This window comes from Moschus berezovskii, chromosome 22, assembly GCF_049115385.1.
Source record: "Moschus berezovskii isolate FMDL1 chromosome 22, NW_MosBer_1.0, whole genome shotgun sequence".
NCBI lineage: Eukaryota > Metazoa > Chordata > Mammalia > Artiodactyla > Moschidae > Moschus > Moschus berezovskii.
Genome location: NC_142481.1, coordinates 15130962 through 15148303, shown reverse-complemented (window position 1 = coordinate 15148303; position 17342 = coordinate 15130962). Strand labels below are relative to the sequence as shown.

General features: G+C 51.8%; 1 protein-coding gene across 1 annotated transcript; it reads left to right on the top strand.

The window, feature by feature from the left end:
• The first annotated feature begins 782 nt into the window (after positions 1-782).
• On the top strand, positions 783-13567 carry EIF3K (eukaryotic translation initiation factor 3 subunit K). The gene is made up of 8 exons (XM_055412233.2): positions 783-939; positions 1835-1933; positions 5376-5496; positions 6791-6865; positions 9743-9809; positions 9902-9979; positions 11677-11802; positions 13499-13567. The coding sequence occupies exons 1-8, from the start codon at positions 881-883 to the stop codon at positions 13528-13530; spliced, it is 657 nt and encodes a 218-aa protein (XP_055268208.1). The 5' UTR covers positions 783-880; the 3' UTR covers positions 13531-13567.
• The last annotated feature ends 3775 nt before the right edge of the window (positions 13568-17342 follow it).

Genomic DNA, 17342 nt, shown 5'->3' with positions numbered 1-17342 from the left:
CTCCCTGTGCGGCGCGCGGGCCAGTCGACGTGCACACACCTGGATACCCGGGTGCACGTATGTGGATGTACCCAGAGCATATACATATATGACACACGCATGTGCATTCATGCCTGCAGTGGACAGTATCTGAACACGTAACTCAGGATGGCACAAGAAGGGCGCGGGCCTTCACCGCAAAACTGGAGCCTATGGGGACTGGGAGTGATCTGGCAGCGTCCACGAGCCCCTCCCTCCGCCCCTGCTGGGCTGAGCACAACAGCTTTGCGGGCCACTACCCTCGGCGTTAGGGTGAAGTGTGGGGGACCAGGTTCACGACTTGAAACTGCGAAGTTCAGGATCCTGCCTCAGGGGCCAAGGCCTGGGGCCAAGGGGACCTCAGAGAGCATCTTCTTCGGCACATGCCCATGGACCAAAAGGATTGTACTGATGGAAGCCCAGACGTTTTGAGTTCACAGCCGTGCGCAACGCTACGTGCGTGCAGGCCGTCACGGATCAGTACACTTCCCGGTGAGTCCGAGCTCACGCGCCAGGGACTATAACTGGATACGCGAGGCCGGGGAAAATCTTAGTCCCGCCCCCTCGCCGCGAGAAGGCGCCTGCGCCCTTGGTTAGACTAGGTCTTTTCTCGCGCCGTAGCTTCTGCTCGAGTAGAGCGTATGCGCACGCGCTAACTGCGCCGGCTGGGAAGAAGTCACGCGGCAGCCGGAAAGCGTGGCAGCCGCCGCAGGACCCAAAGCACGATTCATCGCCCCCCGGGGCTGGAGAGAAAACAATTACGTAGTTTCCGTTTCCACCAACTCTTCCTCTTCCGGTCCTCGAGGACGCTTTGCCGGCAGGGTCTTCGACTATATCCCTGGTGTGGGAGGCGGCAGCAGTCATGGCGATGTTTGAGCAGATGAGAGCGAACGTGGGCAAGTTGCTCAAGGGGATCGACAGGTCTGAGCCCGGTCGGAGTGAGCGTTTCTGGCGCAGAGGGGTGGAGGAGAAGGTTTTCTGGAGTCAGCAAGAGGTGGTTAGCATCCTGGGCTTGCCCAGGGGTGGGATTTTTTCAGTCAATCTGGAGCAGTTGTTTAAGAAAACAGCGTTGTATAGGCCTAAAGGCAGGAGGTGGCCTTGCCTGCCGCTCAGTCCGCTTTAATTGCCTTACGGCCGCCCTCTCTGCTTAACTTACCCTCTCTCAGATCCTCAGTTTTCTCTCTCTGCTCCTCAGTCTCACTGAACCTCTCAGTGCCTCTTTGTGGCTCCCCTCCCCCCCCCCCATTTCATTCATCGAACATATGTTTACTAAAATCTACACTGTGAATTCTGGAGCAATGGTGTGGACCAGAGATAACCAAAGACAGCCACTGGCCATGCTTTCATGGAGTTTCTAGTTCAGACAAACCGGACGGTAGACAGTGATAGCCAGGAGTGGTCAAGGCGGTGATGGGGGAAGCACAGGTAGATTGGTGAGGGCTGGGATGGGGAAAACTAGGGAGGAGAGAATGGGCTGGACCAGAGTGGGTTTTGGGGATGGGAGGAAGGGGTGGATATCAAAGATGTCCTGGAGGCCAGATGTACAGGCTGCAAGGGCTGGTTGGCTGAGAGATTGAGGAGGCCTTTTATCAGAAAAGATCCAGGGCTCTGACGGGGTTTAGAGCTGGGGCTTAGGTCTGGGATATGGATAAGTTTCATCAGAGCTGATTCAATATTTGAGTAGAGCAAGTGGCCAGTGACGGAGGGAGGGAAGGAAGAGAAGGAGGAGCAGGCTACATTTCCCCCCCCACTCCCACCCCATGGAGTGACTGGCCTCAGCTCTTGTCTCTGCTCACTCATCTTGTTTCTCCTCTAGGTACAACCCCGAGAACCTGGCCACCCTGGAGCGCTATGTGGAGACACAGGCCAAGGAAAATGCCTATGATCTGGAAGCCAACCTGGCTGTCCTGAAACTGTGAGTATCTGCCTCCATTCCCACCCTGTTCCCATAGTCAGCGGCCTGCCATTCCCAGCACTGGGTGGGGTGGGAGTGAGGGGTAACCTGCAGGATGAGACTTTTCTCTCTTTTTTTAAAATTGGAGTATAGTTGATTTACAATGTTCTATTAGTTTTAGATGTACAACATAGTGTTTGGGTATTTTTATAGGTTATACTCCACTTAGAGTTATTATATAATGGGGGTTATAGCCCCTGTGCTGTTCATTGTGACTTTGTATCTTACTGATTTCATATATATTTTGTACCTATTAATCCCCTTCCATTATCTTTGCTCTCCCCCACCCCCTTCCCATCTATAACCACTAGTTTGGTCTCTGTTTCTGTTTTGCTGCCTTCACTTTAATATTTAGATTATACATATAAGCGAAAACATGGTATTTGCTTTTCCCTGTCTGACTTAACTTCATTAAGCATAATATTCCTTGGGTCCATCCATGTTGTTGCAAAAGGCACATTTTCGTTCTTTTTCCTTTTTTTTTAAAATGGCTGAATAATGTTCCTTTGTGTGTATGTGTTTATATGTACCACATCTTCCTTACCCATCCATTTGTCAGTGGACACTTAGGTTGCTTCCAGATCTTGGCTACTGAAAATAATGCTCCTGTGACCATTGGGGTGCATGTATCTTTTCAAATTAGTGTTTATTTTCTTTCTTTATATATATATATATATATATATATACACACACACACACACCCCCACCCACATCCACACACACACCCAGGAGTGGAATTGCTGGATCATGTGGTAGTTCTAGTTTTAATTTTACAGGGAAACCTCCCTACTGTTCGCCATGGTGGCTGCACCGATTGACATGACACTATCAAGCTTTCTCTCCTCCACATCCTTGCTGGTGTTTTGTCATTTGTGGTCTTCTTGTTGATAGCCATTTTGTCAGGTGTGTGATTCTGATTTGCATTTTCCTGATGTTTAGTGATGTTGAGCATCTTCTCATGTGCCTGTTGGCCATCTCTGTGTCTTCTTTGGAAAAAAATGTCTGTTCAGAAGTTTCTAACAGGGTTTTGGGGGATTTTTGGTGTTGAATTGTATGACCTCTCTATCTGTTTTGGATAGGATGTGGATAGAATGTGCAAGACTAGGAAGCCAGGAAGTAGGGGCAGGAGAAGGGATGATTTTTGAAAACTTAGTTACAGAGGCTGCAGTCCAGCAGTTAAAACTCCAGCCATCCACTGCAGGGGACACAAGTTAGCTCTCCTGGTTGGGGAACTAAGATCCCATGTGCCTTGTGGTGCAACCAAAAAATAAGAAAGTAGATAAAAATCATAACAAAGCACACGTACAGGCTGCTACAGAAAGCGAATGTATGGTTTATCGTGGAATTAGAAATGAACACCTGTAATCAGCATCCCAATTGCAAAATGAGTGTTGCTGGCACCCCTGTGTTTCGTGCCAGCCACCCTGACCCTGGTGGCCACTCCTATGCCCTCATGGCCTGGCTTTGTGTGAATTTACCGCATGCTTGCAGACGTATGTACACACACACACACACACATCCTGATTCGCTTAGCTCAGATTTGCCTGCTTTGAACTGAACGTAAGAGTAGATGTACGAGTGGAGCTCTTCTGCGTCTGGCAGCTTGCACTCGGCCCTGGGTTTGTGAGCTCCACGCTTTTCCTGTGTGGCTGCAGTTTGTTGTCATTGCTGTGTCATTTGGTTCCATGTGGAACCAGGTCCTAATTATCTGTTACCCTGTCGGTGGATATTTGGTTTCTTCTTTCTAGATGCTTTATTGACACATCGTTATTGTTCCTTGTTTTAGTCACTAAGTCTCGTCCAACTCTTTTTCAACCCCATGAGCTGTAGCCTGCCAGGCTCCTCTTGTCCATGGGATTCTCCAGGCAAGAATACTGGAGTGGGTTGCCATTTCCTTCTCCAGGGGATCTTCCCGACCCAGGGGTTGAACCTGTGTCTCCTGCATTGGCGGGCAGGTTCTTACCACTGAGCTGCCAGGGAAGCCCAGCTACCACCTTTGTAATGTTTAGAGCTTTCATGGCCTCGATTTTGCCGTCTGTAAGATGGAGACAATGTGTGTGTTGGTGAGGCCGTTCAGCTTGTTAGTGGAGATAACCACTGCTCAGGGAGCACTCCCCGTGTGGTACCTACTGTGCTATAACTTTTGTATTAACTCACTTTGATGCTGTGTTTTGTTTGTGAGGTAGATACAGTTGGGGTTTTTTATTTGTTTTGTTTTGTTTTGTTTTTGTGGCAGCACCACACTGGCCTGCAGGATCTTAGTTTCCTGAATGCCCTACAGTGGAAGCACAGAGTCTTACCCATTGGACCACCAGGGAAGTCCCGATACAGTGGTTTATTCTCACCTCTTGCAAGAGAGGAAACTGGTGCACAGAGCATTTATTATTTTTTAGAATCTTACTTCATTATTTATATTTTTGGCTGTGCTGGCTCTTTGATGCTGTGCAAGCACTTTCTCTGGTTGTGGGGGGCTACTCTATAGCTGAGCTGCACAGGCATCTCATCACTGTGGCTTCTCTTGGTGCGGAGCACAGGCTCTAGGGCGCATGGGTTTCAGTAATTGTGGCACACAGGCTTAGCTGCCCTGTGGCATGTGGGATCTTTCCAGACCAGAGAAGTCTGCTTATTTTAAATGCTCCGTGCCGGGGCCTCCCTAGTGGTCCCATGGTTAAGAATCCGCCTTGCAGTGCAGGGGGATACAGGTTTGGTCCCAGGTACAGAAAGATCCCACATACCACAGGGCAGCTAAGCCTGTGTGCCACATCTACTGAGCCTGAGAGCTTTTGAGCCTGTACTCTGCAACAAGAGAAGCCTGTCCATGGGGATTCTCCAGGCAAGATCACTGGAGTGGGTTGCCATGCTCTGCTCCAGGGGATCTTCCCAACCCAGGGGTCGAACCCAGGTCTCCCGCGTTGTAGGTGGATTCTTTACCATCTGAGCCACCAGGGAAGCCCAACAAGAGAAGCCAACGTACCGCAGCTAAATAGTAGCCCCTACTTGCTGCAACTAGCAAAAGTCCACGCACAGCCTCAAAGACCCAGCACAGTCAAAAATAAATTATTTTTTAAAAAAAGTAGTCCAGGCCACTCAGCAGTGAAGTTTAAATCCAGGCAATTGGCTCCAGAGGCTTGACCACTGCTACTTATGTACTCATTTGTGAATCACTTAACACTGCCTGCCTTACTGAGTGGTTGTGAGGATTAACTGTGTCTGTCTACAGAGCAGGAAAGTAGGGGTCAGGGAGGTTAAGGTCCCAGCCAGACAGTGGGGTGGTTGGTATCAGAGCCCAGACATGTCCAGCTCCCAGACTCCGGGCGGAAGCAGTGAGCAGCCTTCCTGGCACCTGGTGAGGCCCAGGGACATGGAGATGACACTGCTATCGCGTCTCTGTTTCCCTTCTCAGGTACCAGTTCAACCCAGCCTTCTTCCAGACCACGGTCACCGCCCAGATCCTGCTGAAGGCCCTCACCAACCTGCCCCACACCGACTTCACACTGTGCAAGTGCATGATCGACCAGGCCCATGTATCCTTCCTGCTTCCGGGCTGGGACTGGGGGAAGAGTGGGAGCAGGGGAGACGGATTCACAGGGATGCGGTCTTGAGTTCGGACACAGGCACTGATTGCCTGCTCTGGTCTTGCCCCGGGGCTTGCCGTGGCTGTGGCAGTACCGTCCCAGAGCTCACGGTCTAGCAGGGGAGACCTGTCCTCTCTGGAATAGTCAGGACTTGGGGTGTGAGGGGCCAGAGGAAGCACCTGAACTTGCCTGGAAGCCAGGAAATCTTCCTGGAGTAGGGAACAGATGAAAGGTGAGAAATTAGGTCATTCATAGGGAAGGGTGATCCAGGCAGAGGGGAGAGTGTGTAGGGCAAGAGGGAGACAAGAGCTCAGTGTCGTGTTGAGTCAGTAGAGGCTGTTCGGCTTAGCCACAGAGTTGGTCAGACTCGGAGCACTGGAGAGCTGAAGAAGGCCTTAAAGCTGCAGAGTGATGGGGGAGAAACATGCTTTAGAAAGATTCCCGTGAGGCTTCCTAGCCGAGGAAAGACCACCAGGCAAAAGGTAGGAGCCACGAAGAGCTGGCTTGTCAGCTTCCCTTCATTCTATCCCAAGGGTCTGGCCAGTGTCTGTCTGGTACAGCACTGGTCTCCAGTGAAGAGATGTTGAGTGAGATACCACTGAACTGGCCTACTCATTGGCAGCTGGGCTGAGAGATGTCTTCCTCGTTGAACCTGCTCTGCCAGGTGTGTCCACAGGGGCACCCGCCTTCTGACAGATAGTCCACCTTCCCCAGAGGTCTGTTCTGGTGGCTTAAAAACCGCATACAATCCACTGTTCAAAGTACAACAAAGTGTACCATGAAAAAACCAAGGCTTCCTGCCTCCACCCCACGGCCGCTCATCCCACGGCCACCCGCTCCCCTCCCTGAAGGCCACACTTGTTTACAGTCCTCTACTTTTCCGCAGGTAACCTATGGATACAGAAGTGCAGGTGTGCATGTTTATATACACCCATTCCTCCCTACCCAGTGATGGGCTGTTACACACGTCTTTCTGCATCTTGCTTTTTTTCATCTTGCTAGAGATGGCTCTCATCACGTTTTCCATGTCAGTTCTGTAAGGGGTGACTCAGTCTCAGTGTGTGAGGTGGCCCCTGTTGAGTTGTCCCCATCTCTGGGTCCTTAGGTTCTTGCTCATTTTTGCCATGACAGACTCGCTGTGGTGAGCAGGAGGTGGGCGGGGCGGTTGTGGGCGGGGCAGTCTTGGACGCAGCCGCTGCCTCCTCTGTCTGGAAGACCTTTTGCCCTTAACGCTTCTCCCCAGCAAGAAGAACGGCCCATCCGGCAAATTTTGTACCTCGGAGACCTGCTGGAGACCTGCCACTTCCAGGCCTTCTGGGTAACTTCCCTGGGGCCCCGGGGCAGGGTGGTGACTGGGCCATGCAGAAAAAGCTGCTGGAAGTCAAGACCACGCACATATATTGGCTTCCTCCCTGGCAGTGGACCCTGTGTTCAGAGCTCTGCGTGTGGGATGGCATGGAATAGTCATCCACACCTGGAGCCAGGACACCCTGGTCCTCTCCTCTGCTGACAAAAGTTCAGGCTTTCTCTCTCACACACTCACAGGCACCTGTTCTTCCAGCAAAAGTCCTCTGTCCTCTAAATACTCTACCCCCACGGGACTTCCCTGGTGTCCAGTGTTTAAGATTCTGTGCTTTCATTGCAATGGAACCCGAACCAGGCATGGGTTCAAACCCTGGTTGGGGAACTAAGATCCTACATGCCATGGGACGTGGCCAAATAATAATAATAACAGTTGAATAAAGAGTAAATACTGTTCCCCCTTTCTTGTCCTAACTGGACCTAGTGTCACAAGTGGGGGTCCACATGGTCTCCTAGCTCTCACCTCCACTCCCAGACCCGTCTCCTCCCCCAGCCCCCCAGCCCTGAAGCTCTTATCATACCCCCCCTACTTTGTTGGTATTGCCCCACCCCACCCCATGACTGCTCGTTTTCCTGAAGAATGTAACTCAGAGCCATTCTTGAAAGGGCAGGTCTGTGATCTGTCCATCACCCTGACTTCTCAATTTCCAGATTTCTTGTCTTCCCTGGGCCCTGAGCCGCTCACTCCCTCCCCTCACACCCAAGATGAGACCAGTTAGCACATTGAATCCCTAACAAGTTAAAAAAAAAAAAGAACAAATATGTTACTAATACTTGAGTTGTGCCTTCATGAAATCTGACGTCATTGATCTGGGTGTGGTCTCGGCTTCGTGATTTTAAGCAATTATCCCTGGTGATTTAGTGTCCCGGCTAAGTCTGGGAGTTACTGACCTGTACTTGTCTTCATCAGCAATTGCCTTCTCTGCCCGTGAAGGTCAAACGTTTCCACCCTCTGACCACTTCCTCCTCGCCCCTTGCTTCCCAGCTCGCCCCCATGAGGCCTCCAACCCGACATTCTTGGGCCTGCTCGACAGCCCCATTCCTCTGTTCTGCTTCCTCCTTCACAAACCGTGCGCTCCTCACCTGTGTCTGAGGGGCTGTGGGAGGCTGGAGAGGAGCTGTCAGTGCCCACCCACAGCCGGTCCTTGCTTCCCTCCCCGTGTTCCTGGCTGGCTCTCCGCAACTCCTCACCACCACCTTTCTCACCTCAGCCTCCGACCTGGCTTCTCATTTCACAGGAAAATAGAAGTGGCTAAAGCAGAACTTCCACCCCTGACCCAGCATCTCCCGGCAGCTGACCAAGCCCTGTTCTGCTCTAGTGGGTGACCCGTCCCTCCTCCTCCAATGCCCCGGCCCCCTGCCCTCTCGCCCACTCAGTGGCGTCACACCAGCCATTCTCCCCACTCTGCAAACTTGACCTTCCCACACTGTTTCCACCCCCATGTAACCCGTCCACACTGCAGTGGGTTCTAACAGAAAAAAGAGCTCCCCCTGCACCTCCACACTCCCCACCAGCTCTGCCATTACTTCTGCCTCTGCTCCCCTTCCAGCCTTGCTCCTGGCTGGGACCCCAGCTGTCCCAGTCTGCCCGGGGCTTGCCTGGTTTTAAAGCACAAAGTCTCACATCCCAGGCTAATCAGGTCCATGGGTCAGCTTGCCCCAGGACAGGTTGCCTGTGTTCAGCCTCGTCTTATCTCTCAGCTCACATGAACCCCTACCTTTCAGGCCTTGTGGCCGGCCCTCTGACGCCTGACTCAGGCACAGGCCACCGAAGCGCTTCTGTTGAGACCCATGGTGACACCCCCATTGCTAGAGCCCGTGGGAAGTTCTCAGGCCCTGGCTCACCTGCCCGGCCAGTGTCTCTTGGCTTCCAGGACGGCTGCTCTCCCACCTTCCTCCTGCCGAGCTGGCCACTCCCTCTCGTTGTCCTAGTGGGTTCCTCGGCTCCCTCCCTGATGTTGGGGGAGCCCTTGCTGGGAAGGTGATGTTTGAGCAGAGGCCTCGAGGAGGTGGGAGTGCTAGCCATGGGGGAAGAGAGTTCCAGACCCCAAAACAGCCAGCGCTGAGACCTTAAGGTGGGCGGATGTCTGGCAAGTCTGAGGGGCAGCAGGGAGCCCCTGTGGTTGGAGTGAGAGGGTGAGTGGGAGGAGGTGACGAGTAGTTCCCAGGGGTTGGGGGGGTGGTGGGCTCATGGGCCATGCTAGGGCTGTTGCCCATTTCTCTGAATTAGTGAGATCCAAGAAGAGGCGGTTGAGTGCAGGTATCTCATTTGTCTGCTCTCTTGTCATTTCACGGGAAAATAGAAGCGGCCAAAGCTGAATTTCCAGCCCCTGGCCAGCGCTGAGGCCTTGAGGTGGCTGAGTGTCTGGCATGTCTGAGGGGCAGTGAGGAGCCCCTGTGATTGCAGTGAGGGAGTGAGAGGGAGGAGGTGATGGGCAGATCCAGGGAAGCATGCCAGGTGCAAACCCCACCCTGTGATTTTGGGCAAATCTCTTAGCTGCTCTGAGCCTTGGTTTCCCCATCTCTAAAATGGGAAAAAAACTAGCATTGTTACATCGTAAAGTTGCATTTCTGTATGCAAAGAAGGGCTGGCCTGTGGGGTGAATGCCAGAGTGTTCGCTTCTCTTATTTTATTATCAGGGTTAATCTTCTTGGCATTATTTATAACTTTTTTCCTTGGTCACATGGCTTGTGAGATCTTAGTTCCCTGACCCGGGATTGAATCCAGGCCCTTGGCAATGAAAGTGCCGAGTCCTAACCACTGGACTGCCGAGGGGTCCCCTTGACGTTACTGATATTAACGTTATTGGGAACATCTTCTTTCCCTTCACAGCAAGCCCTGGATGAAAACATGGACCTCCTGGAAGGTATAACCGGCTTTGAAGATTCTGTCCGAAAATGTAAGTTCCTCTCTGAGCTTGGGCTCCCTGAGGGGAGGGCGTGGCAGCAGGTTCTGAGAGTGGCCTGTCATCTTTGTCCCTCATTTCCACAGTTATCTGCCATGTCGTGGGCATCACGTATCAACACATCGATCGCTGGCTGCTGGCTGAGATGCTCGGGGATCTGACAGGTAAGGGCCTCTCTGGGTCCCTAGTGCCCATCTAGGAGGTCAGGGTGAGCAGGGCAGTGGACCTCAGCCAGCTCCTCAAATGGGTCCCCTCCTGCCTTACCAGGTTGTTATTAAAGGCCCAGTCCAGAGAGAAAATAAACAATTAGTATAACACCTCCCTTTCCTTTTCAGAGATCCTATAGCATTCATTCGTTATTCTTCATAAATTAGTGGAATGCCCACTCTGCACTGTTCAAGGCCCTGGGGGCATGGCGGTGAACAGCACAATACGGCTTAGGTTCGTCCTCATGGAGGTAGCAAAACAGATGACGAATGAAGCTGTGCATGTCTAGTGGAATTCATGCACAGCAGCCCCGAGAGAGGGCTGGGAGTGTAGGGAGTGAGGGAGCAGGAGGCACGTGGAGGTGGAGGTGCAGCATCTGAACAGCGTCTCTCACTGGAATGAGGTGGGCAGCCTGAGGGCAGAGTGAATGTGAGGATGCTGTGTTCAGGGAGCCCTTGGCCGGTGTTGGAGGAGCCAGGGAGCAGAGTCAGGGCAGAGAGGTGGTGGTGGGAGGGGTTTCAGGCACTGAAGGGCCTCCTGCCTGAGGACTTTGTCCTTTATCCTGAGTGAGATGGAGCCACTGGAGGGTCTGAGCAGAGAAGGACATGATTAGATTTATATTTCTAAAGATCCCTCTAAAAAGGAAAAAAAGTATGCATATTTGCTCATTTTGCAAAAAGAAATACAGGAAGGGAAAAATTTTTAAATAAGGGAAATGGTTACTTCTTGAGAGCTGAGGGTGAGAACAGGGAGGAGAGTGGTGGCTTGGGGGTGAGATTTCTCTGAGCACCTTCTTGGATAGTTTTGCCTTTTAAACCAGGTGGGACATTGTTTTCAGTGGAAGCTAACTTTTTTTGGACACTTTGTGTAGAGCACTATACTAAGTGCTTTACATCGTGTCGATATTTTACGTGTTTAAAAGTGAAATTAAATCAGAAAGGGATGAAACAGCCCTTAGAGTTGAACGTAAAGAGAAACAGATGAATCTGTATCAAATTGATAATAGTCACACAGAAAAGAATTATTTCAAGTTATAGAACACTTCTCTGGCCAGAAAATATCCTTCTTTTTTTTTTTTTTGGTGTTGTTCACTTGATAAGTCCTGTCTGGCTCTTTGCGACCCCATGGACTGCAGCATGCCAGGCTCCCCTGTTCTTCATTGTCTCGCGGAGTTTGCTCAAACTCACGTCCACTGAATCAGTGATACTAGCTAACCATCTCATCCTCTGCTGCCCCCTTTCTAAAGGCAAGAAAGAGCTGCAAAGAAATTCTTAAACATGGTGCCATAAGCTTACTGTTCTTCGTAATGATGAAATCATCATTTCAAAGCCATTTCAATGTAGATTGAGGGAAAAGCAGAGAAGTAAGCGCTCTGCTGTTTTTAGGAGCTGAGCTTTTACCCTGGGAGACACAAGAGGTAAATAGAAAATGAAAGGAGACTCACAAGCCCTGTAGTGGGAAGGATGAGAAAGCTAAAAGGCTCCCCCTGGCTGCTGTTTGGAGAATGAACCATAGGAGCCCCAGGCTGACAGCCCGAGACCAGATCTGCCCAAAGCAGGCAAGGAGGACACCCTGAGCGCACCCCCCTATCCCTCCCCACCCCAGTACTGTGGGGTCCGTGTGCAAAGCCCCTGTGCTGCTGTGTCCCCTGCAGACAGCCAGCTAAAGGTGTGGATGAGCAAGTACGGCTGGAGCGCCGACGAATCGGGCCAGATCTTCATCTGCAGCCAGGAGGAGAGCATTAAGCCCAAGAACATCGTGGAGAAGATCGACTTTGACAGTGAGTAGTGGCCCGAGCCTCAGGCTGTGGGGCTGAGGAGGGGCCTTCTAAGAGAGCAGGGCTGGGTCCCCAAGGACTCAGGTAGATAAGTTCTGACTCAGGGCCCAGAAATATGTATCTGCCAGATTCCGGTGATCTCTTCTGTCCCAGGCAGGCCACCTCCCCTGGGGAGAAAGGGCGGAGGGTCCTGGTGTCCTTCCCTGGAATTCTGGGCACTGGATCCTGCCCTGAAGCACTCAGTAAGACTTCCCAGGGCCTGAAGGGACACAGCAGGGTGTCCCTACAGCCTCACTGGTCCCGGGGCCTCAGCCTTGGCGTCTGTTAAAACGCTGCAGAACACCTACCAGGAAGTGCAGGTTCTGTGGCCAGGGCAGCTGGGTGGGATCTGGGTTCTTTATTCGTAGCTGTGTGACTTCGGGTAAGCGATTTTACATCTCTGTGCCTCCAGTTTCTCATCTAGAAAGTGGGGGTGACAGCACCAGTATTATGACTAACACCATGTAGTTCTTTACACTTTTTATGATTAAAGTCACTGGTCCTCGGGTCAACCCCATAAGGCAGGTGCCAGTTCTGTAAGTAACTGAATAATACCGCAGTACCTACCCCCTGGAGGCATGAGTGTGCAGTGAGACACTGCATGTGCAACACTTAGCAAAGAACCAGTCCTCCAGCTCCCTAAACGTTACCCTCGTTGTCACCATCACATTAACTAACATAGACTCCACTGGCTGCTCAACTAGAGCGAACCTGCTGTCTCCCCTTCCCACTGCGCGGGTGTCCTGGAGTAAGAGAGAACTGGTGGGGGCAGGGACAGGCTGTTTCCTTTAGTCCCTCGGTCTCCTCCCCGCCTTCTTAAGTGTGGTTCTGGTGTGTTAAAGATATGGACTGGTACGCTGTGGCCTCTGAGTACAAAATGACTACATTGCTATTTAATTGAGGAACAAGATGGAGCAGGCGGTCACCTCCACGCCTGGGGGCTGTGGACCTTCAGTCTAAATGAGATGTGCCCACGGAGTTGGGGTTCTGTGTGAGAACTCTTTGGAGCAAAGGGTTCTGCGGTGATGAGATGCAAGTCCAGCGCTCAAAGTGTCTTGCAAATTGTTGCTTAGTCGCTTCAGTCGTGTCCCGACTTTTGCGACCCCATGGACTGTAGCCTGCCAGGCTCTTCTGTCCAGGGATTTCCCAGACAAGAATATTGGAGTGGGTTGCCATTTCCTTCTCCAGGGGATCTTCCCTACCCAGGGATCGAACCTTCATCTCCTGCATTGGCAGATGGTGGATTCTTTACCACTGATCCACCAGGGAAGCCCATCTCTCAGATGGTACCATAGTAACTGTATGGTGATGAAGATCGCAAATCATACTTTTAAAATCCAGGCATTGGGACCTCCCTGTGGCCCAGTGGTTAAGACTTTGCCTTCCCAGGCAGGGGTTTACGAGTTTGATTCCTGATCGAGGAGCTAAGATCCTGCAGGTGTCGTGGCCAAAGAACCAAAAAGCATAAAAAAAAAACAGAAGCAATATTACAATAAAATTCAATAAAGATAAAAAAAAAAGAAAAAAACAGGCATTGTTCTAAGCTTGTTGTTTAAGTCTACAAGGCCCCTAAACAGTCGTGGGCCCTGCAGTTGGAGGTTGGAGGTTCGTCTCGTGTCTTTCCCACGTTGACCCTGGCCTTCCCTTTTCTTCTCAACAGGTGTGTCCAGCATCATGGCCTCCTCCCAGTAACTCTGCAGTCGTTTAATAAAGATGTGTTGACTTCTTAGCCTGTTGTCTCCCCTTCGACTTCCTGCCTCTGCCCCGCTCCAACCAGCGTCAGGGCCTCGCATCACCGGGTGCTGGGCCACCTCTGTTCTGTCTGCCCACCCCCACCCCTCAACCCGACAGCAGAGCTTCTGTCTCCCTGAGCCTGCTCCTCTGCCCAGACCCAGCAGCTGACCTCTACCGCCCCCTCCCTGACCGTCAGGTCACAGGTAGAGGGCCCGCAGCCATGAGTCAGCAAGGAGGGTATGAATGGGTTGGGTGAGTCAGTAAGGTATGAGTAAGAGGTAGGAGCCCAGCCCTGCACCTGGGGCTAGCCAGGGCTCTCCTGTCCTCCTGAAAACCTATGCGAACAGGTGCGGCCCCTGGGTTCCTGGAGAGGGAGGGGCACCACCTTTACCCTTGGGCCTCACAAGCAGCCCAAGGGCAGTGGCCGGAAGGGTGAGTGGGAGAGGATTCTGGTTGCTTGCTCAACCTGTGAAAGTGTTAGTCGCTCAGTCCTGTCCTTATGCGACCCCATGGACTGTAGCCTGCCAGGCTCCTCTGTCCATGGAATTCTCCAGGCAAGAGTTACTGGAGTGAGCTGCCATTTCCTTCTCCAGGGGATCTTCCCCACCCAGGGATCAAACCTGGGTCTTCTGCGTTGCAGGCAGATTCTTTACCATCTTGAACTACCAGGGAATCCCTTGTCCGAATCAAGGATTCCATGGGCTCTGGCCTGTGATGTTTTCAGATCAAGACCTAGTCTGTTCTTGGCACTGAGCAAACCAGAGTCACTTCCTTTCAGAGTCAGAAGAGTTTGGTGGCCCCCCCTCCACATTGGGAACTAGTCCCCAACATTCTTTTTGGTGAGACTTCTTAAGAAAGTTGGGATTTGCAGCCAGGCCATTCTCCCCCCATCCTCAAGTCTTAGCCTCGGGTTGGTTATTCAAATTTGGTAAGGTATTCCACACATTCTGATGGAGTGACTGGTTGAGCTTTCACCTCTGAGCCTGTTGCCTGCAGGAAGAAGGAGTGGGCACAACAGTGACTGCCTCTTAGGGAAAATGAGAGGAACTCAGATGCCGCAACAGAAGCATAGCCCGCCCTGAGGGAGTGCCTGCCTCTCATGGCCTTGTGTGTGGACTCTGCTTACAGAAAGGGCCGCGCCAGAGCTGCCAGCCCTCCCTGCTGGCCAGCACTCACACCCATCATTCTCTGAGCCAGGGCAGGACAGGATACCCTTTACACCGAGATCCAGACCTGAGCAGGAGCCAGGAACTAGGGCGTGCCGGAATCCGGGGACAAAGGGTGCTATTGCAGCTCGGGACTTGGGAGCCAGCTCTGTGGGCTGTGGGGAAGGAGGGGACACTGGATGCTGTCCCCCACCCACTTGGTCATGTCCCTCAACAGAAGAGCATCCACTCTGGGTGGGCACGCTCCCACTCCCCAACTTGGCAAGTGCCCCTGTGTAGGATACAAGCTGGCACACCAGGTCACGGCCATTCCGCAAGGGAAGAGGAAATGTCCTTTTAAGTGTTTTGGAAGGCACGGCTTGTCCTGCTTTGACAACCTGCTTCTGCTCTAGGAGGATCACCCTTTGAGCAGCTAAGAGGCCTGGCTCTGCAGAAAGACTGAGTTTAGACACCAGCCCAGTGACTTTCGGGTATGTTGGTAAGGAGAGTACCCCCTTCAGCTGTTGCTCTCGGTGAATGCACTCGGGGATTTGAGATCATCAGCATGTCACTTGTCATGGTGGCTTGGGCTTAGGTCTGCTGGTATAGCTACTTCCACAGTCACCTCTAGCATCCCAGGACCTGCTCATGTCCCTACCCTGAGAGGTCACAGCCCTCTCCTTTCTTTCAACTAAGTAGGGTTAATAACGGGATAGAGTATTATTTTTTAATTCAAAATTTATTGTCTAATATATTGTTTCTTTTTGGCCATGTGGCTTGCAGAATAAGACACTTGTGGAGTCTTATTTCCCTGTCCTGGGCCTGAACCCGGGGCCACAGCCGTGAAAGCGCCAAGTCCTAACCATCAGACTGCCGGGGAATTCCCAATAACAGGATATAGCATTTAATAAGTTCTGACTGAAGTCACAAGTTTTCCACCCAATGGTGATGTGGAAATGGTGAACCTAACCCCAGGGCCCCCCTGGCCATACCCGTTCACTTAGGAATCACCCCCTGCCACCTGAGAGCCCCTGCCCACTGTCCCTCAACCCTCTGCAAACAGTAGCTATTATTAGTTCACTCTCCATGGATGGCTTCTGGGAAGTGGCCTCAAAGCTGACAATTAAAGGGAGCCTTTAATTTAAACCTCACTGGCTGGGGACATCCCCTTCATCTCTGAGCCCTGGGTCTAGAAGTTTTCTCAGTGTCGACCGGGAGCAAGCAGGGAGGGGCAAAAGGTCCATTGTTCAAGAGGACTCTCCCTGCCCAGCAGGCCCAGCATGAGAGTCCTGGGCTTGTTCTCCAGGTCAGGCAGGAAGAGATGCCCAGCCCCAACCCAGCCTCAGCCCAGGCCTGCTTTGGAAACGGTCAGCACTGCCAGACCTTTGGCCAGGTCATGGCCGTCCGTGGGAAAGTGGGCTGCCTCATCCTCTTCCTTTGCTTGTCCTTAGATCTCTCCCAGTGCCTTTGAGAGAAGCTGAGAGAACCTGGTAGCTCCCGTACCTGGAGAAGTTGTGTCTTCTCATCCCCATTCCCCAGCAGCTGACTGTGACACAGTCCTTTTGTCCTGTGGCAGTCCCTGCCTTTAGGCAAACCCTTACCTTCTTACTTTCCCTGGCAACAATTCCCTTCAGGGCCGTCCCTGAATTCAACACAGTTCTCCATACTGTTGCTCAGGTCTATAATTTAGGAACCATCTTTTTTTTTTTTTTTTTAAGCATTTATATTTATATTTAGCTGTGCTGGTCCTTCATTGCTGCGTGCGGGCTTTCTCTAGTTGCGGCGCACAGGCTTCTCGTTGGGGTGGTTTCTCATGTTGCGGAGCAAGGGCTCTGGGCCTGACGGGCTTCAGGAGTTGTGGCTCGTGGGCTCTAGAGCACTGGCTCAGTAGTTGTGTACAGGCTTGGGTGCCCCATGGCACATGGGATCTTCCCGGACTAGGAATGGAACCGGTGTCCCCTGCATTGCAAGGCAGAGTCTTACCCACTGGACTGCCTGGGAAGCCCTAGGAGCCATCTTGAGTCTGGATTTTTTTTTTCTCTTTCTCTTTTTCACCTCTGCCTCCCACCCCCAACAAATTCATGACTCTAAAGTCGTAGAGGCTTCACTTTCTCATAGCCTCCCACTGCCCTTCCTCCACAGCACTCTCCTCGTCTACCCTCTATCTTCCTGTCCAGCTTCATCAGGGCCACTTGCTGCAGCAGCCTCTTCACGGGGCACACTCCACCTCCTACAGTCTGTCCCCCTGGTGTGGCCAGAGGACCCAGGAGACAGCTGAATCAGACCCCAGCCCTGCTTACAGTCTTCCTTAACTTCCCATTGTATTTAGAATAAAATTCACTATATGTCCCCGCTGCACTTAGAATAAAATCAAAGCTTCTTTTCAGGCAAAAAAAAAAAAAACCATTATATGTCATTATATATCAATAAAAAAGACTCACATTCCTCACCGTGGTTTTAAGTCTATTCATTCATCTGGGGTTTATTAAGTTTCTTAGATGTGAGTTCAATCCCTGGGTCAGGAAGTTCCCCTGGAGAAGGAAATGGCAACCCACTCTAATATTCTTGCCTGGGAAATCCTATGGACAGAGGGTCACAAGAGTCTGACCCAACTTAGCAACTAAA

Bases quoted from the DNA above. Each gene is read 5' to 3' on its own strand.
- EIF3K (XM_055412233.2), top strand. From the start codon at position 881: ATGGCGATGTTTGAGCAGATGAGAGCGAACGTGGGCAAGTTGCTCAAG. The intron at 940-1,834 runs GTCTGAGCCCGG...TTTCTCCTCTAG, and splicing joins TTGCTCAAGGGGATCGACAG to GTACAACCCCGAGAACCTGG. The intron at 5,497-6,790 runs GTATCCTTCCTG...GCTTCTCCCCAG, and splicing joins GCATGATCGACCAGGCCCAT to CAAGAAGAACGGCCCATCCG.